Source organism: Sinohyriopsis cumingii, chromosome 5 (genome assembly GCF_028554795.1).
Source record: "Sinohyriopsis cumingii isolate HCF-2022 chromosome 5, ASM2855479v2, whole genome shotgun sequence".
NCBI lineage: Eukaryota > Metazoa > Mollusca > Bivalvia > Unionida > Unionidae > Sinohyriopsis > Sinohyriopsis cumingii.
In genome coordinates this window covers 45,081,164-45,108,297 of record NC_142965.1, presented here as the reverse complement: position 1 = coordinate 45,108,297, position 27,134 = coordinate 45,081,164, and the positions used below count along the sequence as shown (strand labels likewise).

General features: G+C 34.5%; 1 protein-coding gene across 1 annotated transcript; it reads left to right on the top strand.

The window, feature by feature from the left end:
- Positions 1–3,941: 3,941 nt before the first annotated feature.
- Positions 3,942–24,518, top strand: LOC149799058 (cytochrome P450 2C41-like). Its single transcript, XM_089958125.1, has 5 exons — positions 3,942–3,946; positions 7,994–8,226; positions 10,724–11,245; positions 14,118–14,558; positions 24,204–24,518. The coding sequence occupies exons 1-5, from the start codon at positions 3,942–3,944 to the stop codon at positions 24,395–24,397; spliced, it is 1,395 nt and encodes a 464-aa protein (XP_089814251.1). The 3' UTR covers positions 24,398–24,518.
- The last annotated feature ends 2,616 nt before the right edge of the window (positions 24,519–27,134 follow it).

Below are 27,134 nucleotides of genomic sequence, written 5' to 3'. Positions count from 1 at the left end.
AGAAAAAAGTTACAATTATGTCCTAAAGAATACTTGAAAGAACAAAAGTAACATTTTTCTGAACGCTTAGATTCGGTGTTCACACCGTTAGTGATTTATTTAGGTGAAAACAAATAGAATCACAATAATTTTGCCCCGACCCAAAAACACCTAATTATGGGTCCTACTTGATATAACAAAAGTTGTTTGATGGAACGTGTGCCCCCTCCAACATACCAACCCTGTGTTTTCTATGACACTCAAGTTAGCTCCTCTGTTGTTGTAAAACGGGTACTGAAGTGACCTCTACAAAGTAAAATCAATTAACCCATGTGATGTTGTAAAATGGGCAATAATGTGACCTCTACACAGTAAAATCAATTAACCCCTGTGATGTTGTAAAATGGGTAATGATGTGACCTCTACACAGTAAAATCAATTAACCCCTGTGATGTTGTAAAATGGGCAATGATGTGATCTCTACACAGAAAAATCAATTAACCCCTGTGTTGTTGTAAAATGGGCAATGATGTGACCTCTACAGTAAAGTCAATTAACCCCTGTGATGTTGTAAAATGGGCAAGAATGGGACATTTCTACATGCATTTGGTATCTATTCTGGCTTATCTACATTACCCTAAAACCTCGTAAAGTTACAAAAATTGGTGGAAGTGTCTGAATCATTTACAGACGTTCTGACAAGAAAAACACCTAAAATAAATAGTTACTCCGTCATTGTCTCTTTTTGCACAATATCCCTTTCACAAAATATTGCTTAAGCAAAATACATCAAATGTATGTTTTAAGAAGGCGGTATCGGATTTTAAAACAATGTTTTGCCTGTAACTGCTTTTATTATATGCTCATTCTTCTCCCCGTTAACTTGACATTGTCAGAATCGTTCAGTATTCCCCGATACTGAACGCGCGCGACAATACACATATAGCATTCACGTGAATAAAGGAACTACTTTCTATTGTAAACAAACAATGGACGCAGACGCCAGCACTTTTGATTTGTAAACAAATCATATACACTCGCGTAAGAGGCTCTTTACGTTGTGGTTGTTTAAATTTGTTTCTGAATGAACTAAAACATGTTTCGTGGACTGCAAAAAAAAACCCAGCTCTTTTGGCACATTCCGCGTTGACACAATGTTACGGACTTAGGCTAGCTACATTATATAAAAGACGGAAGATTAGGTCCTTACAAATAACATACAAGTGACAAGGCGTACACTGTCTTCTTTAGCTGGTGATAAGAATGGCAAAATAAAATATACTTACAGTTTTACATCCTGAATTTCCTCAAAATGTTTATTCTTAATTCTGCAAATCCGAATTACATGAGCCATGTCATAGGTTTTCAATCTGGATTACACATTTCGAAAGAGTGCTGTAATTTCGATGATAAGTGCAATTGCATCCTCCTTACTGCACTCAAAATGAAATAAGCATTAAATTCCATAGCGTCTTTTTGATAATTGCAATTGAAAGACTTCATATTTTTCCCACTTTATGATTTCAAACATTCAATGACAGAAACAGAAACACATTTGCAGACGTAAACACGCTTCCTCCGCGCCACTTCAATCCGATGTATTTCATGTATAATTTGCACAGATGAATCCAGTCCAAAATCACAAACTTTCGTAGAATCGAAACAAAATACCAAAATATATTCATTCCATATCAAATGGAAAAGTTGTTGCAATGCGCATTCATTCACAATATGACTGCAAATTTCAATTTTAACTAGACACAACATTTTCTTTCGAAAGTTCTGTCGAGCGCGCGACTAAGTTAAAATTTATCTGGGCGGAGTTATGTGCGCATTAATAATGATGTCATTGTGTAATGACAAATCTGCGCTTGTGTATTTAGTTTTGGAATACCGCATTCATTCATTTACGTTGTTTCTTGTAGTGTATTTTGTTTATATAATTAAACCTTAGGTAGAATAAAAAAATGAGCATATAATAAAAAGGTTACTGCATTTGTACGGGAAAATATGAACTCGTTTTGTCGGAAGGATATACTGCGCTCACAAGTTCGTGCAGTATTCCATCCCAAAACTCGTTCATATTTTCCCATGTAAATGCAGTAACCTATAAGTATTGGTACAAAGAGCATTCGTTCACGATACGGATTAAGCGGACCAAACGGAATGGGTTAGAAAATATTTACATCGGCCGGTTTTCCTGTTTAACAACATTAACGGCTTTGATTTCTTTAAGCGCTTCGATCAAGAGACTCCTTTCAAAATGTCGTGTCAGATCTGTCTCCAGTACAATAATATTATCGAGAAGTTTCCATCATTTTATTTAGTACACATACATGTGGCATACATCTTAATCAATGCCAGAAAAGTAAACTGAGTACTCCGCGTTCTTGTAAGCTCAAATGATGAGATTGAACTCAAATCAAAAAAATTAACGAATTCTACATATCTACCATGACCTTCACAGGACATGTTGAATTAATAATATTCTCGTTCACAATGGAAAGGACAATATCAAATCACTCACTCACTTTCTTCTTTTTACTAATATACGGTTTAAAATAACTTTAAAGAATGTCATACTACCTCATGTAGCATTACTTTTATCAGATACCATTTTTTAAAAAATAGCAGAATATTGCTTCACGTGACATCACTGCATCAGATACAGTTGAAAAATATTTTGATATAATTCACACAAACTTTGCTTAATACTCCTATTTTTTGTAGTCTTTTTTTCTCCTAATGTACATCAAGATGTCTTATTTAAGAACTTACTTTATTTTCCCCGTCATAAAATATTTTATAATATTTCCTTTATCATTATTATTAATGTTTTCAAAATGAAACGGTCATTCGTATTCAATTACCTATCTCTTAAATGTAAATGTTCAAAATCTCTATTGTTTTTTCATCTGCATATATCCTTTAAACTTTTTGAAACGTATTTATAAGCAATTTAACATAGTCGTTATCTCTTAACAAATACTTGTTGAATTTTCTGCATCCTCTTCTCTCAGTATTAACATATTTACGTTTTATAATAATGTCAGAATGATCGGATATATATCTCGTTACCGTGGTTGCTTACGTTTTCAAAATGTTCTACTCAACATGCGTTAGCTACGTGACTCACATATGATACCAATTAACAGTAACGCATAGGACGATTTACAATGTTTTAAGGTTTTATATGGATATCTCGTTGCTGATATTCTGAGATGATTCTTGTGTTAGTAAAATTTGTGGACATTTACATGAAGCATAATTTGCATGATTTGGTTTGCAAGCAAATGAGCATCCTGTATATTATTTCTTATTTTGTTAAAAAAATCATAATTTGTAGGTGGATTTTCTATCTGATAAATAAGCAATTTTACTTTAAAGTTAAATCTCGATATTTATCTTATTTTGACCAATATATTCTTTATAAACTGATTTAATAATTGTAAGAATTGCAGCAAATGAAATTAAACCTCTCCTGTAACATTATATCTCCTGTCTCTGATTATTTGCACTTTTGGAGACATTAGTTATGAAGGATGAAAACCAGTTTTTTGAAGTTCCAACACCAGTACATTCAAACATACAGGTTCTGTATATTCACAAAGACAAATAAGTATTTGAAAACATTCACATACTAAATCTATTTTTAAAACGTAAGTAAACATTTTGATCATAAAATAACTATGATGTTTCCCAAATTGATTAATTTAGCTTTTTGCAATAAAATCTGTTCCAAAATGGAAATAATGATAAATATAATAAAACCTTTAGGAATACAACATTACGTTTATATGTAATGTTTTCTAATGACTTTAATTTTATATGCATGCATTTGGTAGTATATTCGGGAAAGTTGTGAGTCAGTTGTTGTTTCTTTTTTTTTTTGGTTGTTTCTTTTTTAATTAGTTTATTGTTATTTTGTGTTTGGTTCAGGTTGTTTCATCAATGTAATCAAAATGGGGTATTGTATTGTAAAGTAGAATACCCCATTTCTTTGCAAAAAAAACCAGTTCCATGTCCAACTCCATAATGGTATTCACACAGTCCAATATATATGGGACTCGAATTGTTCTGATGGAATGCCCAGATACACAAACTGATGTTATATTTCGTCTACGCGCATAACGTCCACAAAACAAAGCGGCGTAGTCTACATGCACAACATATTGGCATTGTCTTTATGCAAAACTACCTTGCAAAGTCTATATTCACAAGAAAATGGCATAGTGATTATGTACAACAAACTGGTATAGTCTACATGCACAAGAAACTGGCATAGTCCATATGTAGAACCAATTGCTAAACTCTGTTATGTACAAGAACCTGGAATGGTCTATATGAACACGAAACGGGCATAGTCTATATGCACAAGAAACTGGCAGGGTCGATATGCAGAACAAACTGTTCAAGTCTGTATGTACAACAACCTGTAATGGTCTACATCCACAAGAAACGCGAATAGTCTACATGTTCAACAAACTGGCATATTCTCTATGTACAATAAACTGGAATAGTCTATATTTACAACAAACTGACATAGTCCATATGCACAACAAACTGACATAGTCTATATGCACAACAAACTGACATAGTCTATATGGAAAATACAGTGGCATAGTCCATACGCACACTAAAATTACAATGTCTATATGCACAACAAACTGACATAGTCTATATGGAAAATACAGTGGCATAGTCCATACGCACACTAAAATTACAATGTCTATATGCACAACAAACTGACATAGTCTATATGGAAAATACAGTGGCATAGTCCATACGCACACTAAAATTACAATGTCTATATGCACAACAAACTGACATAGTCCATATGGAAAATACAGTGGCATAGTCCATACGCACACTAAAATTACAATGTCTATATGCACAACAAACTGACATAGTCTATATGGAAAATACAGTGGCATAGTCCATACGCACACTAAAATTACAATGTCCATATGCACAACAAACTGACATAGTCTATGTGGAAAATACAGTGGCATAGTCCATACGCACACTAAAAAATTACAATGTCTATATGCACAACAAACTGACATAGTCTATATGGAAAATACAGTGGCATAGTCCATACGCACACTAAAATTACAATGTCCTTATGCACATCAAACTGACATAGTCTATATGGAAAATACAGTGGCATAGTCCATACGCACACTAAAATTACAATGTCTATATGCACAACAAACTGACATAGTCTATATGGAAAATACAGTGGCATAGTCCATATGCACACTAAAAAAATTAACAATGTCTATATGCACAACAAACTGACATAGTCTATATGGAAAATACAGTGGCATAGTCCATACGCACACTAAAATTACAATGTATATATGCACAACAAACTGACATAGTCTATATGGAAAATACAGTGGCATAGTCCATACGCACACTAAAAAAATTACAATGTCTATATGCACAACAAACTGACATAGTCTATATGGAAAATACAGTGGCATAGTCCATACGCACACTAAATGTACAATGTCTATATGCACAACAAACTGACATAGTCTATATGGAAAATACACTGGCATAGTCCATACGCACACTAAAATTACAATGTCCATATGCACAACAAACTGACATAATCTATATGGAAAATACAGTGGCATAGTCCATACGCACACTAAAATTACAATGTCCATATGCACAACAAACTGACATAGTCTATATGGAAAATACAGTGGCATAGTCCATACGCACACTAAATGTACAATGTCTATATGCACAACAAACTGACATAGTCTATATGGAAAATACAGTGGCATAGTCCATACGCACACTAAAATTACAATGTCTATATGCACAACAAACTGACATAGTCTATATGGAAAATACAGTGGCATAGTCCATACGCACACTAAATGTACAATGTCTATATGCACGACAAACTGGAAAAGTCTGTATGTACAAAAATACTGGCAAGTCTATCTGTACAAAAAGTTGGACCGGTCTCTTTATAGAACAAACAGACATCATCTATATGAACAACAAACTGGCATAGTCTATATATGTACAACAATCTGACATAGTCTATATGCACAGTAAAGTAGTATAGACTATATGTAGAACCAATAAGTATACTCTATAAGCACAACAAACGGACATAGTCGAACTGAACCACAATGTTTCATAGTATATATGCACAATAGGTGGCATAGTCTATGTGCACAACAAGTGGCATAGTCTATACAAACAGCAAACTGGCATATTCTAATTGGACAAATAATGACATAGTTCACAACAAAAATAAAAAGGCACTTACAATGCGTTCATACTTATTTTCACGTTGGATTCTGGTTTGCATTTTAATGGATTGCATTTTGATAATAGGAGAAAACATTACTTTTCATTGTGATCAAACGCTTTGCTGCTCGTACAATATTTACATAACTTCTCCGGTGAACTTAGTGGTTAGAGCGTCCGCCTCGTATGTATATATATATATATTGTTTATTACTACTTAGGAAATATGAGATGATGCAGGACAAACTACCATGCCCATTTACATGCACTAAATCACAATCACCATACATTTAAATTGGTTGTCGAACTCAAATTTATAGAAACCCTAAATTTTCCCCACATTATATAGATAAACCAGAACCTTTCTCAAACTTTAAAAAAGTACAACTGAATCAGTCACAGTAATCACATCAGTAGTAGAAAACTGCGTGCTGTGGTCAAACAAATGTAATGGATCCCGATCGTTAGACGGAATGGGGTTATACAAAGCTCGCTTTAAATAAACTGACGGCGGATTATGCGGCCATTTTGAGAGTTTGACGGATGGTTGGATTTAGCGGGGGAAATAAATATCACACTATCCTTTGTTTTCAAATGACCTCATCGAACGTGGGCACTCCCATGTCCGTCATTTTGATACCCTTAGACAAGCAAACCGACACCTAACAACAGTGTTCTTCCCAGAAAGAGAATAATTTTCAAAAGACATATCGAAAACACAAATCAATATGCGTAGTTGTAAATATTAAAGTTAGTTTGGGCGATTTTATTCAATTACGTTCACTACCAGAACGGAGAAAATCATGGCCATATTGGGGGTTGGGATTCCTTGGTTTCGGGACAACACCCACAACAGGCTAACAAAAAAAGTACACAAATAGAAACATACAGTCACTTGAACATTGACAATCTTTTTCTTCTTGCTTACGTTTTTTTGGGCATTATGCATGCTTTAAGTAAATAGACACACATACGTTTTCTTTCGTGCCCTTTGGAGGAAAGTCAGGGCTCATTTGAAAATTTGGACCCTGCCCCCTCCAACACTTGACCTGATCCGGCCACGAAAAAAGTCTTGTATACTGAATGGGAAGTATTCATAAACACAGACCAGACAAACTAAACTACTTGCAGACCGTTTTGAATTATTATTATTATTATTATTATTATTATTATTATTAAAATATGTGAAGCTTGTAAAGTCTTTGTGGTAAATCACAAGCAGAGTCGAATATATATGGCGGGAGGTTGATTTGCCCTGTCAGAATAACTGATAAGGAAAGTTATCAGTACTTATTATCTAGAGGAAAGAGGATAGTGATATGCATTTTGTTTTTGTCGTATGCATCTTTGTTTCATTTTACAAATGATAACGGTACTATTTTCAACAATAGTTCTGTTAGCGTGACTCGATGTTGACCAGTGTAAACAAATGATGTAGTGTGAGGAAGTGTTCTCACGAGAACTATGACTTTATGACTGCATCAGAATAGGGTGTGGGACGATATAAATAGTAGTGCGTCTGAAAGTTTGATCTAATATTATCTTGTAATAAAAGGCTTGTTGAGGCAATACACTCCGGGATAGCACTAAGCGCTAATACTCTGTTGGTATCTACATACACAGGACTATCTGATATAATTTGAATTGTCATGTTCCCTTTAGTGTTGGGCGAATGCTACCTGCCACTTATCCTGGCCATTATAGTCATAGTGTTGTTATCACTATGTCTACATAGAGGTCAGGATCGAGGAAGTCTACCCCCAGGACCAAGGGTTTGGATTCCACTCATCGCAAACGCTCTGGAGTTTGCAGAAGAAGATACCAGGAAACCTCTCCGACGGTTACGGAAACAGTATGGAAACGTGTATCGCTTGTACGTGGGGACACGATTAACTGTTGTTATATGCGGGTATGAGGCCTTCAAAGAGGCCTTTATCAAACGCGGCGACGAGTTCTCACACCGACCAAGTATGTTCATCACAGATATGATATGCCAAAACAAAGGCAAGGCCTCTCTCTCTCTCTCTCTCTCTCTCTCTGTGTCTCTCTGTCTCTGTCTCTCTCTCTCTCTCTTTCGTTGACTCTTACACACTTAAACACACTCAAAAACACACACGAACGCAAATCTTCAGAACCATATAATAATAATAATAATAATAATAATAACGACAATGCTTTCGTCGAAGCATTCAAACTTAGACATATTCTGCATTGTTTACATTGAAGAAACCCTATTAAATCGTTGCTCCCATTCATCCCACCCCATTCCCCGTCTGGCTCCACTGGTCTAAACTAGATTAACTTATCGGATGGTTCATTGTCCTTTGTATGTCGTCCGTTTGTCTTTTAGACAGTTCAAGCTAGTTATCGCCCCTTCTCCAAAACTATTTGGAAGGCTCCCTGAAACGTATACACATTCAGCCCATAGTCGAATCGGTCCTAAATGAAAATGGCTCTACTCGAATATCCAAAATGGCCGCCACAGTGACCATCTTGAAAACTTTGCTCTCGCTGTTCCTCGTAAATGGATGATTATATCAACACATGATTTTCACCGAAAAGCTTCGATGATTTCTAGTTGATCCAAAATGAAAATGGAGGAGATCTGATACCCCAAATAACCGCCACGGTAGTCATCATGAAAACCTTGTTCTCGTGCTATTCCATCAATGGACGATTTCACTGAAAGACTAATTATGATGATAGCGCTCTACATTTATAATATACTTCTGAGAAAGTGACCGGTACCAGGTGATGTTGTTAGCATTGGCAACATGCATAATGGAGAGAATGGTGGAATACCTCCATGAAACATTGACGTACTGTGACTGAAATGTCTTTACATGTGATAATTATAGACATATGTGCTAACAAATAAGCCTGAACTAGTCCAAAATACACTAACTTTAGCTGTTATTAAAATAGAGAAATTTAAAGCTTAATTAATTATGAAAGAAAATGTTAAAAAAAAACATGTTATTGGCTGATTTGTTATTAGTTTACCTTTTGAAGTCCAGGAAGTGAAATGACCAAACATTGCATTCTTCGAAATAGAGACTTGTGTTTATAGTTGAACTGCAATGATTGTATTATTGTGACCCAACTAAAGACTGAAGGCAGATCAATACTACACAGACCTCCACAGGCACTTCAACACGTCCTGCGTTGTATTTAAGTTGAATTTCCACTAAAATTTATTATGAACTATAATCATTAGGATTTGTTGTGTAATTCTAATATTAGTTGAGATTTAATTCGCAATACCTCATTTTCCTTTATTTACATTTTCACTTTGTATTGCAAGGAAAGAAGTTATTTGTTTAATTTTACTAAGCTTTTCCTTCTCACTGTTTTCTATTACATGTTTTAAGATAATAGAGTGGTAATATTACTCTTTCTATGTGAATGCCTTTATGAACATGGGTTTTCACCAATAAACCTCAGATACCAGTTGGCATAATATGAAATGGCGACAGTCGTACATGCATTATGGCTGCCACGACAACTGTCTTGAAAATCTTGTTGGCATTACTCTCTCTGAAGAAATAACTATTATGAAATAAGGTTTTCACCAAGAGACTTCTAATAATGTCTACTTTGTCCTAAATGGAAATGGTGCGAACCTGACATAAAATATATGTTTAACAGAGCAGTTAATTTGACAATCTTGTTATCGCTTAAGACTATCAGAGATGGTTTCAACACTCGACAGTTAAAATGACAAAATAGTCTTATCCTTGGAAATTATTTTCGCCCATTAGAGCATCAGTCTCTTCGGCAGACTTTTGATCCGTTTATGTATTAATCGTCCAGTCGTTATCACTTGAACACCACTTCTTTCATATCACTTTTAAGAGGTAACTTGTTTTCAGTAGTTACCATTATTGATAAGTTATGTAGGGTAAGAATCGATTAGTCTTACTGGGTATCCATCTCGTGACTCTTGATTACGAATCCGACGCTATGCCAACTGATTTACCTTTCATAAGTTGATACAAAGTCATTTAACTTTGTATTCGTACATTTGTTTCATAGTATTAAATGACCATACATGAAACTCTTGCAAGATATTTCGTTAAACTACCGTTTTAACTTGTTTTCTTATTACCAATCCATTATAAGGGTTTTGAAACCCTTTCGTATATCACACAGTGTCAAGTTTGATTAATATTTCCCGCAGATCTCGTTTTTACCTGCCGGTTGATAACATTGACTTAACTTCAGGCTTTGTTAAGATCCGCCAATCTATCTATCTATCTATCTATCTATCTATCTATCTATCTATCTATCTATCTATCTATAAGTAAAAATATGCATGTATGCATGTATGTATGTATGTATGTATGTATGTATGTATGTATGTATTACAGCCATTGTTTTCACCGCAACATGATTAGTTGTCGCAAAGTAAATTATTTGCACGGAAGACAATCTTGAACTAACAATGGCGTTTTTCTCCTTGTAGGTATTGTGTGTTCAGCAGGTGACCTCTGGAAGGAACATAAAAATTTTGCTCTGATTACCTTAAGAAACTTTGGCATGGGGAAGTCAATTTTGGAGGAAAGGGTGCATAAAGAAATCTCAACATTATTGTCTTCAGTTGGTAAACAAAACCAACAACCCTTTGATCTTTCTGCAATTATTTATACCAATTTGTCGAACATCATTGCTGCCCTTGTGTTTGGAGGACATTTCCATCATGGTGATGCCCAGTTTGTGAAAATGTTGGCAGCTATTAAAGAGAACATGAGAAATCTTGGAAGTAGTTCTGCCATGAACTTTTTTCCTTTGCTCAGATATCTACCTGGTGATCATTTCAAAATGAAGAAGACTCTTCAAAATATTGATTTGCTTGACGAATACATAAATCAAATCTTTGATAAGCATATGGAAGAATATGACGAAAGTAAAGTGGAAGATTTTGTGGATGCGTATATCAAGGAGATGAAAGTCCAGAAGGAACAAAACGAAACAACTACATTTACGAGTAAGTTTGAAATTCTCAACCGCTCCTAAATATGTATTTCTTTGGCAGTTTTAAACAGCTGTTTTTGGCAGTTTTTAGGATCTGATTATATCTACATTATCGTTGTAAAAATGATTTCGCTACCAACTTTCATAAAATGTTATCTTTCAGATCCTTCAGAAAAAGGTATATATATATATATATATATATATATATATATATATATATATATATATATATATATATATATATATATATAATTCATTCATAAATTCTGTTTTTTAATTATTTTTATTTTTGTATTTATTGTTTTATTTTATTATTTTTTATGAATTATGTCCCCTGTTTACAATTAGATAAGAATATCTTTATATTATTCTACTTTGCAGAAAAACTTAATTGGTAAAAGTATAATCTAATGTCATAAAAATAAGTTTACTAATTCTTTAAAAATGAAAGTGCATTTCTAAATTAATTCTCAATATAATATGATTAATTATTTATAAAATACTTAATAGTAAGCGTTATGCACACCATAACTTTTTAATTATATAAACTGAGTTCTGATGATCCATTTAACATGTCAAGAATATATTAAGATATATTTTTTTAAATTTATTAATTTATTTTCTATATATTTAATAAGTGTGCATTATACATAAAACAAATATTGATAAAACTGTTTATCTCTATTTCGTCATAAATTTTATCTATGTATGTATGTGTATATATATATATATATATATATATATATATATATATATATATATATATATATATATACTACCTTTTTCTGAAGGAATTGAAAGATCACATTTTATGAAAGTTGGTAGCGAAATCATTTTTACGATGGTCACTATTACGATTACAAATAGATACAAAATTTCTTATTAAAGTTTAGACAATCCATTACGCAATATATTATCGTGGTTAATATTATATAATAAAAAGGAATAAAAATTGCTTTGAAAGAGAATTGAATCAGCATAAAGTTTCTAAAGATACAAGTCTGTCAAATGAATTAACACCACAATGTTTTTAAATATTTGAAAAAGAAAATGTTTAAAATGTTGTAACGTATGTTTCTCTAACCTGTAAAGGAAAGACAAACCTTAGTCCAGGCAGCATACTGCTCCAAGACTCAGGCTGCCGTATGTACATGTGATTCTGAGCAGCGCTGAATGCAGCCTCGCTCCATAAAAGGCCATATGTTCAGGCAATGGACTCAGCCTCGCGTCTCAGAGTTAAGAACACTTGCAAGATCGTATTCCGGATTTTACGTACAACTATGAACATGTTTTATAACGTTTATTTTCCAAATATGGCCGCATGCTTTAGCAAATGTGGTTACACGATCCTGCTTCATTACCTTTCCAATATCCGTTTACACTTGTAACGTCAGATCATAAACATTTGCGGAAATAATGAAGTCTCTTCACGAGTATATGTACTGAACTCGTAAACGTCAACGTAAGCTCGGAATTGATAGCAATGTTCTTCGTGAAGTGTCTGTGGTGTGTAATATACTTAAGTCATTAGCATATAACATTATAAGAAACACTGAAATATATTTATGCAACGTGAAAATTATTGTGGCACTTAATTAATAATCAAAATCTTTATTGAAATTATGCAAATTTGGGTTACGTTAATAAAAATTACATTACATAAAAATTCCTAGAAAATTCAATCTTAACACTGTATAATTGTTAACCCATCCTGCTTGCCGAAATTTACTCATACACTGAGAGTGCTCAAATGAATCATTTATGTAACAGTAGAGCATTAGATATATGAATTGCGTGGCAATTATATCGCCCTAGCCGTTAAAGTTGTATATCGCCACTGATATCGCGATACCATACGTATCTAGATACGCAGTTCCCGATCTGATGTTTCTCGATAGGTATTGCGAGTTTACTTTCAGGTACGCAATATGTGAAAAACTTGACTTTATCTCAAGGACTCAGTGATATGATAGTATTACTGGCTTTTAAATTATCAAGGCTAAATCTAATATGATCTATTTCAAAGTAAATTTGATAACAAATCGATCAGCAAACAAGTCTTACAGTTTTGTCTAATGTAAATATATAAGATGGCATAATTATCTAAAGTTCTAAAGTTTTATGGACACGCAGATATCGATATTATCGACACATGTCACGGTATCGTTTGCGTCTTGAATGACCCTAAAATATCTTACAAAAGTTTTATTGAATTCCATTAGGCGGGCTCTTGGAGTATCCTACACAAAGTCGCACTTATGCACGCAAGAACAAACTGCTTATTCCAGGCCCCAATCTCCAACGTTTGTTTATTTTCTATATAGTTACCTTTCTAGCACACACCTGCCTCCCTAAGCCCATCGATGAATATACATAAAACATTTATGCTAAAAACGTGAATTTAACACACACATACATACACAATGTTCTTTTATATATCATTTCAATGGTCACTCATGGCATATATGATTTCATGGTTTAGAAAAATCGATCTTTTATAAAGATTCTCGTGGTCTTTAGTAACATGGCTTCTTGAATTAAAACACTGTGGTCAAACAGCATAAGTAGAACATTTTCCATACAGAAAAGGAAAATCAAACGTTATTTGGGATGTTCACATGCAGAATGTAACATGGTTGCACTCCGTTTATACGGAATAATTGTAACATAAAATAGAAGGCGATAAATACACATGTTATGAGTTTAATTTTTTAAGATTATACGTATCAATATATATATATATATATATATATATATATATATATATATATATATATATATATATATATATATATACGTTTGTGTCACAATTCTCCTCTATACATTCAAAATTGTATTTTCTCACAATATTCAAGTGTATTTTGTAAAGGTTTCTTTTATTTTAGGGAAACAGCTCGGCAAAATAGTCACAGATTTATTCGTAGCGGGAACCGAACCGACCTCAGTCACAATCCTATGGTCGACGTTGTATCTTATTTGCAAGCCGGAAGTTCAGGATCTCATGTTCTCAGAAATCAAGAACAGCGTGGGTTTGGAACGGTTGCCATCAGTACAGGACAAACGTGATCTTGTATACACAGAAGCCTTTGTCATGGAAATCATGCGCCATGCTCAAGTTGGCTTTTTGAGCTTGCCGCATTCGGTAACCCATGACGTCTTATTTCAAGGTTATGTCATTCCCAAGGACACAATTGTACTTCCAGATATGGATTCTGTATTGTCCGATCCTGATGTGTGGGGAGATCCTGAGGTATTCCGTCCAGAAAGATTCATTTCCAAGGACAGGACTCTCCTTCAACCCGATGAGTTTATTGCATTCTTTGCAGGTATGCGTTCTCTAAAGTAAATAAAAGATATGGTTTTGATTGTGACAACAACAGCAATACTACTACTACTACTACTACTAATAATAATAATAATAATAATAATAATAATGAAAACAGAATAATTTAAATTAGTCCTTTATTAGTCCTTTATAATGAGATAACTTCTACTTTTAGCTAAGACATGTAGCGGCGCTCCATGTGTGCATAGGGACAGGAAAATATTTTCTCGTCAGCGCCAAAGACAAGTAAATCTTTTCCGTGGACAGAATGTTGACAACTGAAGTGTTTACGAATGTAGATCTTGCTATGAATATAAAACTGTTTTGTAGAGCTTTTTATAAATATAAACTGTTATGTAAATCTTGCTATAAATATAAGCTGTAATGTAAATCTTGCTATAAGCATGAACTGTAATGTAAATCTTGCTATAAGCATGAACTGTAATGTAAATCGTGCTATAAGCATAAACTGTAATGTAAATCTTGCTATAAGCATAAACTGTTATGTAAATCTTGTTATAAGCATGAAATGTTATGTAAATCTTGCTATAAGCATAAACTGTAATGTAAATCTTGCTATAAATATAAACTGTAATGTAAATCTTGCTATAAGCATGAACTGTTATGTAAATCTTGCTATAAGCATGAACTGTTATGTAAATCTTGCTATAAGCATAAACTGTAATGTAAATCTTGCTATAAGCATAAACTGTAATGTAAATCTTGCTATAAGCATAAACTGTAATGTAAATCTTGCTATAAGCATGAACTGTTATGTAAATCTTGTTATAAGCATGAACTGTTATGTAAATCTTGCTATAAGCATAAACTGTAATGTAAATCTTGCTATAAGCATGAACTGTAATGTAAATCTTGCTATCAATATAAACTGTTATGTAAATATTTCTATAAGCATGAACTGTTATGTAGATCTTGCTGTAAATATAAACTGTTATGTAAATATTGCTATAAGCATAAACTGTAATGTAAATCTTGCTATAAGCATGAACTGTTATGTAAATCTTGTTATAAGCATGAACTGTTATGTAAATCTTGCTATAAGCATAAACTGTAATGTAAATCTTGCTATAAGCATGAACTGTTATGTAAAGCTTGCTATAAGCATGAACTGTTATGTAAATCTTGCTATAAATATAAACTGTAATCTAAATCTTGCTATAAGCATAAACTGTAATGTAAATATTGCTATAAATATAAACTGTTATATAAATATTGCTATAAATATAAACTGTTATGTAAATATTGCTATAAGCATGAACTGTAATGTAAATCTTGCTATCAATATAAACTGTTATGTAAATATTTCTATAAGCATGAACTGTTATGTAGATCTTGCTGTAAATATAAACTGTTATGTAAATATTGCTATAAGCATGAACTGTGATATAAATCTTTCTATCAATATACATGTAAATATAAACTGTTATGTAAATCTTGCTATACATATAAACTGTAATGTAAATCTTGCTTTGAGCATAATCTGTTATGTAAATCTTGCTATAAGCATGAACTATTATGTAGATCTTACTATCAATATAAACTGTTATGTAGATCTAGCTATAAGCATGAACTGTTACGTAAATCTTGCTATTAAGTATGAACTGTAATGTAAATATTGCTATACACATAAACTGTTATGTAAATCTTGCATTAAGCATAAACTGTTACGTAGATCTTAATATAAATATAAGCAGCTATGTAGATCTTGTTATTAATATACACTGTTATGTAGTTCTTACTATAGACATAAAATGTTATGTAGAGCTTGTTACTAATATATACTGGTATGTATATCTTGCTATGAATATGAAATTAGATCATGCTTTAAATATAAACTGTTATGTAGATCTTGTTATAAATAGAATGTATAATGTAGATATTGCGATAAACATAAACCGTTGCGTAGACATTGCTATAGATGTAAACTGCCGTGTAAATTTACTATGAATATAAACAAAGCTTCAGACTGTGAGCTTCAAAACGTTAGATCCACTGAATAGAAATATTTCATTATTATTAATACTATACACAGTTTCTTGCTAAATTGTCAGAATTTCAGAGACAAGAAAAGGGGCAGAACGTATTCCACTTTATTAGTAAGAAACAATATAATATTACTTGTTCACAAGATATATATATATATATATATATATATATATATATATATATATATATATATATATATATATATATATATATATATATATATATATATCAGTTTAGATTCGCAATATTATATACAGGCAGATAGGAGACAAAAGGTCATTTTCAATTCCGGTATAATCTAATGTACGGGCAGCAGATGGACAAAAAGTCATTTTCAGTTATAATATGATCTTATGTAAGGGCAAAATGGATCATAAGGTCATTTTCAGTTCTTATATAATTATAAAATATAAACATAGTAATAATGAGAGAAGAGGATACATGAAAAAATCAGCATTTAATTGTTAAGAGATAAAGACTATGTAAAATTAACAGTAAATACTTTTCGAGAAGTTAAAATAATATATACTAACAGAAATAAACAATACAAAGTTTAAATATATAAATATATGAGATACGTAATTGAATATAAACGGTCCGATATTTTCAGAAGTATTTTTGATAATGATAAGGGAAATATTTTCTAATATTCTTTGACAATAAAAAGAAATACAAATTCTCTGCGGGGTCTCTATTCTGAAAAAAGATACTGGTATGTATATTTTTTAAAATGAAGGATATCACAAAAATAATAGTGTTAAGCAACAGTTGGTATAAGTTATATCAAAGTAATTTATTCTTGCCACTTGAATACTATGAATAAACTAATTATTTTGTATATAACAAAATATGTGCATTTTATCACGTACCACGTGGTCTTAATTATATATGGTAGTTTTATCCATGTTTTGTTACGTGGCTCAAGAACATTAGCCGTATTCATAGCAATCAAGTCAGCAGTGATGCTACATGAAACAGTATTGCGTTGAAATTTATTTTCAACGGTATCTGAAGCAGTGATGCTACATGATTACGTTGTTTAAAGTTATTTTTAAACGGTATCTAATGCAGCACCTAAAAATACAAACAGCTTGAAAAATATAGTTTCTTTCACGTGGGCTTGACTGGTTTTACACGGTTGTTTCCTTTGTTAACGGGATCATTATGCATCCAACTCGTCCTATGAATGTCAACTCTTTTTTATGAAGGTCATGGCGTCCTATGAAGGCTAGTGTAATGTTAAAACTGTCACCATGTTTTCATTTGATCTTTTGAACTTTTCATGGTTGATATAACAAAATTAAAATTCGTTCCTTTTCGAATGTTAGCTCAGACTCACCATCTCAACTTACAAGCACGCGGAGCACTCTGGGTGGTTTTTTTTTTTGGGTGGGGTGGGGTATTGGCTTAAGGTCTTTGCCACATATATGTATTCTAAAGAAATTGATGTGCTATTTCAGATAAACAGCCTCCGTAATGGTCCTTATACTTTATACATGCTAAATAGCATGTTTTTGACCTCTATTTGCAAGCCCATCAACTTGAGAGAGCGCGAGAAAGCAAACGCGCAATCCATTTGGATATTGCTTTACCTATAATGACCATCAATGGTCGAAACTCACATCAGGTCAATAATTGCATTAGACATCCACCGTAATATCTTTCATGTAACTCTTATCAGCTAATTTCAACTGTTAGTAGCGAGGAAACTAACCAAAATTAACCTAAAAATCCCAAACGAATCATATGTTTATTGCTGTAAAAAAAACTTATATTTTCTGTCAAGTTGTTAAGGTAGAGTACATCACTTCGTGTTGCATAAAGAAAGAATAAGGTAATACAATTATTTGAAAGGAAGTTTGTCGATAAACATTTTTTTAAAGAATAAAATAAAAGAGCTGATTGAACTAAATGGATGAATATTTCGATATATTCAATCAAGGCGAGCTTTCGTGACGTCGAGAGCTATTGTCTGTTGTCACCATTACGAGAACGGCCTGATTCTACTCAGCAAATAAGACGATCTTTACTGGTATACACATATCGGGATAATGACAGAAATGTTAGAAACTATAGATAATTAATTACCATGAAAGCGAGTACATTTTAAAGAAAATACCTTTAATAATAACTTTGCAACGTTAGTTAAATGAAAATTAAGGTCCTAATCTTGATCGTGTGAAGGATAATAATAAAATTTTTATCCCAGGCGAAATGAAGAATTATCTCAAAGTACGCAGACTTAAAATCTTCTATTATAGAACAATCGGTAATATTTCCTTGTGTTTGTAAGGTGCACTGCTGTTATAGTCAGCTTCCATATTTAGCTTCGTTCTCAACTTTGAGCAGGAGAGAAAATGCTTGTCTGCAGCTGCATAGAGATTACCGAGCTAAATAAACGTTACCCAACGCTAGTATTTGGTTCATTTTCGTTCTGATCACCTTAAGTTCTAATTCTACCATAATATTTTAGCACAACATTCCAAAAATGTGGAGTTTTAGCTATTTTCCTAAGGCATTATCAGACCAGAAGTGGCACTGTATACCTTTGAAGACACCGATGTTAAAGTTGTTTTATCTGCAGCAATTTATACGTTGACCAACATATGTGACATAAGTTTTAGTTCCTTTTGACTCTCGTTTTCAATATGATTCTTTACCTGGTAATGCCCCCATACTTCAAGTATTTCGAGTGATTTTCGACACCAGGATGGATACATTTCATGCACATTCATCAAGCCCAATCTACATCTACCCAGTCCTATTTAATTGCAGTTTAGATAATATAAACCAACACTGGATGTTTAGAATCCGAAGAAATACAAGACAGGCCACCGTCTGTTCTTGTTTGCTCTAATGATGCTCAATACTTCCGATCGACATCCTAACTCAGTTTGTGTCTGAAGTACCATAAACGTTGACCAACACATGTGATACATGTCTTATTTCCTTTTGACTTTGGTGTTCAAGATGACTTTTCACCTGGTAATCCTCCCCATACGGTCGATATTTCTTGTGATAGTGATTTTCGAGACCAGGATGGATACATTTCATGCACCTTTATCAATTACAATCTACATGTGCCCTATTTAATTGCAGTATAGATAATATAAACCAACATCAGATGCTACAGGCTTCGCAGAAATACAAGACTGGCCACCTATAGTGCTTGTTTTGTCTAATGATACTCAATGCTTCCGATTGTCATCCAGACTCAGGTCCAAATCCAATTAAGTACCCATGCAACATCTGTCGGAAAACATGTGTCTGGTCTAGAATTGTCCGATCTGTCCGCTGTTCTAATTGTTAATGTTGATCCCATAAGAATTGCATAATTATGTCCACAGTATTACACGAACATATAGAGCATACATACGTAAGTTGGCATTGTTGCATCTGTGGCTTACCGAACTTTAACACCAGATTATTCGAAGAATTCAATTCCTCATGCACCATTGTTATCTCCGCGAGCCATACATCTTCTTCATGCACAGTAAACTCCAGTTGTGACTTGCAATCTTCAGTACTTACCTCTTCGCCTAAAACATCAAATGAAAAGAGAGGCACCAATCAAAAAGAATAAACTTCGCATTCATATAATCAATTTCCAAAGCATACAATCAAAGCGAGAGGCATTCTGGGCTATGCTAGACTATGTCAATCCTGACATTACACATGCTGCCGAGACATGCTTCACCTCTACGTTATTTGATCGGAAGGTACTATAGATATGCTACAAGGTGGTTGACAGGAAAGACTGTTCAAACACCTCTCATGGAAAAGTAGCGGTCATCGCCAAGTACGACTTAGATGCATTTAAGATTGATACAAAGACGTGGGACGAAAGAAATCCATCATTATTGGCAGTCTCTATAGTCTCGCCGACAAATATGTCGAGTACAGCCAGAAGATGTGCAGAGCAATAAGCAACCTAGAGATCAGGTTTAATGACATCAAACTATACTTATGTGGTGATGCAAACATTTCCGACATAAACTGGACCACTGACTCCATAAAGGGATAAAACTACTCTATCGTTATCAACCAATCATTGTGCAAACAGATAACTTTCCTACCAGGCTAGAAAATACAGCATCAACCGACATCCTTACGTAGATAAACGAGTCCCACTCCCAGGACTCAGTGACTACGATACTGACCTTGTTGTCACCATGGTATTACCTGCTAGGAGCAAACAAATACGACGACTAATTTATCTATAGATAAAGGCAGAAATCCAAGCCGTATCAGCAGAACCTGACCATGTTTCATTAGGCTTTGTCCTAGAGCACGGACTATAAGACTATATGGTCTCTCTTCAAACGGAAATGCTTAGAAACCATCAACACATTGGTACCCTCTAACTATACATCAACACGCTTTAATCAGCCATATTGTAACCGCTCCATACGTCACCTGACGAAACGGAATCAAAGAAAGCAGGCTCTCTCAGACTGCAAAAAGGCTTGGAGAGATGCAAACACATTCAGAAAAACACTCAGTTAGCATGAAGGCAGGCCCGCAACAATCACATCCGCGACATGTTCAACGAGCCAGGCGCTAAGATTAAGGAGCTCAATACCCACATAAAATGCATGAAGTATGCCCACTCCCGTGTGGTTCCATTAAGGAATGATGGTATTACTTACTCTGACACCAGGACAAGGCTGAGATCCTCAAGAATCACTTCTTATTGGTCGTCACTAAAGAAGACTGACAATCTTTCTCAGGTAGGATTAACTTATTTTTCAACTGTTCCTCCACTTCTTATTCAAGGAAAAGGTGTGAAAAACCCCTAGATGGATTGAACCCGCATACTGCAATCTGTCCAGACCAAATATCTCGTTTCTTATAGAAAATGGCACATTAAACATTCAAGCATCACAAGATCAAGGTAAAGTTTCATAAGACACTCCACTATTTAAGAAGCGAGACAAGAAAAATGCCGCCAACTATCGACCATTGTCCTTGAACGTCAATATGTTGTAAGGTCATGGAACATATTGTCCATAGGAACCTGATGAAGCAGCTGAAACAAAGCATCCGTTTTGACCAGTAACATGGCTTCAGAAAGAAAAGATCATGTTTGACCCAGGTAATAACTACCGTTTAACACCTTTCTGCAGGATTGAACAAGAAAGAATAGATTGATGCTTACTTGTTGGATTCAACATCAAGTACGTGACATCAGGTGTTCCAGAGCAAATCTTGAAAAAGACCAATAAAACCAAGTACCTTAATGTCACATTGAACACCAGTATATATTGGAACTCCTACAGGGTCTCGGTTCCCAAAATAGCCAATCGGACGACATCTTTTCTGCAAAGAAACCTTTTATCTTGCCCAAAAGACATGAAGACTAGCTCCTACAAGATACGTGTACGCCAAAAGCTCAAATACGTCTCCACCGAATGGGACCCACACTACAAGACCAATGCAACCAGCTTAGTAAGTGTCCTGAAGCGTGCAGTAAGGTTTTGTCATGTCGACTATCGACAAACCAATAACTTCACAACCATGCTGAAGGACCTACAGTGGGAAAACTTGTGAGCCCTTCGTCAAGAGAGCAAAGTCATTAATATCTACGGGGTCATCAACCAGCTGGTTGCAAAACATAGACAACAGGGTACTTGATCATAGCAGGATCATCAACCAGATGCCATGCGAACAGATTCAGTACCTTACGTTTCTGTGGACACATACAGCAGTTCCTTCTTCCCAACGGACATCCATTGAAACCTTTAAAACCCACATTGGTGCTGGAGGCTTCATGTCTTAGCATAGATACCGTGTGTTCTTTTAAACTGTTTTAAACTGCTACAAAGAGCCTTCCTTGAAACAATTGCACGGGTGAGCACAGTACAACTATGCCTGTATATAGACCAAGTACTTAACTGGAAGATGGAGATGATCTTCTCAATCCGCAACTAGCACGGGGTACAAATCTTACACGGCATTGTGAAAAGGGTCTCTTGGTCGAAGTGTTTAATAAAATCAATGTCGTTCATGGCTATCAAACAGGAAAACAGACCAATCTAAATAGGTTCTCTTGTATTGTCTTTTGTCCACTAAATCTGTACCGCGAACAAATGCTCATTGTAAAATTGCAGGTAAATCGTTTGATAAAAAAACAATTTAATGCCTCCATCGTGAAAAACACATTTGATTCAGTTTGCTATAAGCATTATTTGGTGAAATGGATGTAGTGTACCACAGACAATGGCATAGTAACTATTTATTTCAGTTAGTATTCTTGTCAGAATGGCTCTAAATATTTCAGACACTTCCACCAATTGTTTTAAGCTCAAATGCCGCCGTTTTCCATAACGTTTACCATTCTGCCAATCTAACTCAAGTTTGGAGAAAGGAGATGATTTGTTTTAAAACTATCTAGCATTAATCGTTGTTTGAAAAAATCAAGATGTTAGGTTTAAACGACGTTCAAATATTCGATTTGAATTAACAGGTGCCCGCTCATAATTCAGTCCCTGAAGTCGCATGTAATTCTGTTCTTTTTCGGGAGTGTTCCAAAAGTAGTGATGTGATCTGAGAAGAAAAAGTGTGCATAAGATACAAGAAAGACTCGTGTGAATATATATGATCACCTGGAATAATTTAAAGGCGAAGTTTGGACTGAATTACAGATTTCTGTATTAATTGGTAAGCATTTTGCACGGGCTTGGAAAAAATAATGCACGTCAGTTATGCCTATAAATAATAATACTCGTAAATGCTAGACCGAGTACTCCATCATATCAAACGCAAACTCAGCAAACCGTATCGCATAATTAGACTACATAGCGTGGTGCTGGTTTAACAGCTGATGAATTCGTACGCATGTAAAAACATGGCTGGGTAAGTTGTCTCGAAGTAGAAATCGCAATGCTGATAATGTGATCAAACCTCGATATTAACTAGCTTAAATGGCACCTAATGATGTTTAGGAGCAATATCTTTCAAGATTCATTATTGGTTTAGATGATTTGGTACATACGACTAGTTGCAAGTAACGGTGGCATATGGGGCTTAACTTGATGAGCTTTAAGACTAATGATGATAAGGTAGTTTAAGACAAATGGTGATAAGATAGAACAGATAACAAAATTCCCGTGACTCTGGTAGGAGTAATTATAGCTATTAGACACGTAACGAATTCTCTATAAAGTCAGTAACAAGCAAAAATAGCGTAATTGGCAACAAAATATACTTATGTGAAATACTAACGCAGTAACATGCAAGAATCATATAACGAAAACAACATTATATTCATGTAACATACACAGGCATGACATCATAATAATTGTGCTAACAATGTCCTAGTTTGGAAGGACATGGGCTAATGTATAACCTCGAGCAGCACTTTTTAGTGTATGAATATTAAAATGGCAACTCACTCTTACAAGTCAAGGATAATAGTTCTTAGTTATTTGAGCGAATACAGACGTAAACTGGAGATTCAAATACATTTATTGGGTTTGATCAGGGATAGAGTTTTATGCCTTCATTTACTACTCCGGTCTTATTTTAATTTTCAGTAGCTACAATTTCTAGTGGATTCCTAGAGAAGTTTAATGCTTCTTCTCAGTCTTCTGTATCCCCAACCACAAAAATCAATGTTTCCTTGCGTTTTTCGTTTCAGGTAAAAGAAGCTGTCTGGGCGAGTCACTTGCCAGGATGGAGTTACTATTATTTGTCAGTGCTTTGGTTCAAAGATTTCAACTTCTGCCGCCAGAGGGCATGACGATGAGTATCGAGGAGTATGATGGACAGTTTGGTCTGAACCACGCACCAAAGCCATTCAAAATGCGTGCAGTGCCCAGATCCTTGTCCTAGAATACGTGTGATGTTGAGAACCATTCTTTATAACATCAAAACAATACAGCAAGACGATAAAAACATCATCGAGAACAATAATAAATATGTAGAGAGATTATTACCTGCCGCCATTTAGGACTTTACTCATCGTAGATTTTTTAAAAGTGGCGTGGAACTCCATTGTTCAATGATACCCAGATAGAAGCTTCACACATATGCAGAACTATTTGTCTTGGAACTACAGTTGAGACCACTTTGCGAAGGACGCTTACACATTAAAGGAATACTTTGAAATTGTTTTTGAGGCTGCATTTTCTTTTCTTTCTCATTTGAATGAGTTACGAGCCGTCGTTAGTGTGATATATTTTTTATAATGTCGATGAATCAATGTTTGCACATTATGATAACGATGTGTGGATGGGTACAATTTTGACGTTACCTATACTTCTAAGGACAGGAAAATGAGGTTAGTATTCGACTGTATCAGATCTTACAAATCCCTAACTTTCACAAGCATCTGTTAAAATTAGTACAATGGTATGATCGAACATTTTCAGCTGACAATCAATAAACAAATGTAAATTGTGTATACGCTTATCAAATAAATGCATACATTTATTATCTATGAATGCTAGAATAATCAGGTCTTTCGAAACCTTTCTATTTTTGTGAGATATGAGGCCGACATATCTGCAACATATTTTCATTATTTATCTTAAGTTTGCATGTATGATACTTTTTAACCAACACAAAATGTCTGTGTTCTCTAAAGCGATTGTGTATTTCCAGTTTTTGAAATAAAATCAAAATAATATTTAATATACTTACCAACCAGGTGTGACTAGAGGGCAGAGCACAACCTCTTTGTGGAGATTCTAACTCATTGAGGAATCAAGGAGATCGTTAACTGAGATAGAACTTCTCCTTTTGTTGCACGAGGAACAAAACCCGGACAATTCATCATTTACATAATGGAGATTGAAATTCTTCTTGCCTTAAACCTTTGTCACATGACTTAAAACGGACAATTCATTATGTGCACATACAGATGATTTTTTTATATATCAGTATGAATACTTCCACATTAAAATACCTTCCCCCGATGACTATCGAATACTATATATGGCATAAACCAACTCTCCATACATTACCAATGGCAATTTTAAAGTCAACAAAGGTTAAAAAGGTCTCTTCTAATAAATTCCATAAGGCTGTGCAAAAGAAATATGCAGTCTATTGTCGAATAGCCATTCCTAAATCCAGATTGATTCTCATAACTTTACCAACATTGTTTTAACAGAATAGGTAACTAAAGTAATAGGTATGTAACTTGTTTGATGTCTAAACATTGCCACAAGCTACAGTTATTCTCTTCCGCAAGGTTACCGTGACCAGAGAGAAGACTCGACATCTTGAAACGGCACAGACGTTGGATCGCGCGACTTCCCACCTATGTGTTACGGCTTAGTCCTAAGATCATAGGAATTCTCGAGGTAAAGGGGCGTGTTCTAAATCCGTCTCCACGTGGACAGACAGGGAGAAAGACATTTGTCCGCTAAGTTTGATTGGATCGGGTCGAATAGACACCCGATCGAAATTGTTGAAATAATTTCGATCCGAAGTGTCACTTCTAACTAGCAGGCCAAAATTTAGTCTCGCCTAGGAAGATTGCTGAGCAATATATGGTTACTCCGAGAAGCCACTCGTAATTTGGCGGTAAAACTTAGAGAGGAGATTCTAAGAAAAGACAAAGCTTCATAAAGGTCAGTAAGTAATTTGCTCGAATTTTGCGGAATATTACGGCATCGTAACAGTAATTAGGTGGAGTATGTATACCTAATTACTAGGACCGTTTAGTACGTAGAATTAGCTTTGTAGTGTACATTTACATGCGCATTTGAGTATTATGTAGAGAATTATGTAGCTTGTTAGCGTGTGGCCAGATTTAAGTTTGTCACTCGCTAATAGGTTATTACGTAGTTAATTAGTACATTTTTTTGTGTGATCTGTTAGATTTTACACATGCTTGAATTGTGAACTTGGAAAATGGTTGAAGTGTGTAAGATTAGTTAATATGGATGTATGGATATATCAAAGCATGGATATTTTAATATTCGTGTACTTTGTATGAGTTGTAATGTAAATAAATGCGTCTGACTGCTGTGTTTAGTATAATGGGATTAGGAATATGTACTGGTTTGACGCAATTTATTGATGTATGTATGAGAAGTACGTGATACCGTGCTTTTATTACGTCGTTGTTTTACCATACAAGACTGTGTGAGTATTTCGATGTGAATGGATGCGTGACCGAAGAAATTTAATAGCTGTTATCGGATGATAGGCTGGGTGTAGTGTGAGATGAGAGAGCTTAGGAAAATATTGTACCGTCCTTGTGTTTTCGCTGGAAGCTTTTTTGGGGATAGAACTTCCGATTCAGTTGAGTTCCGAGACTCTAAGACGGGATACTGAAGTAAGACTAGCAGAGCAGTCGGAGTCGACAAATCTAGTCGACGCAGAAAGTCGATGAGTAGGAGGAAGAGGAGTCGAAGAGGAGAAAGGGGAGAAGGTGGAGGAGTAAAGAGAAGTCTAGGAGGAGAAGAAATTTAGAGAAAGTCGGGAGGAAGAGGAGAAGGAATTGGAGGAATAGGAGAGAAGAATACACAGATGAGTAGAATACAAGGACAGATGGAAAGTTATTTCACACTACTAATTAAATGATGCAACAGGCTATCGCAGGGTAGAGAGGAAGGAA

Excerpts from the sequence above, each read along its gene's own strand:
- LOC149799058 (XM_089958125.1), top strand. Across the intron at positions 11,246-14,117 it reads CGAAACAACTACATTTACGA|GGAAACAGCTCGGCAAAATA; the intron begins GTAAGTTTGAAA and ends CTTTTATTTTAG. Across the intron at positions 14,559-24,203 it reads GTTTATTGCATTCTTTGCAG|GTAAAAGAAGCTGTCTGGGC; the intron begins GTATGCGTTCTC and ends TTTTCGTTTCAG.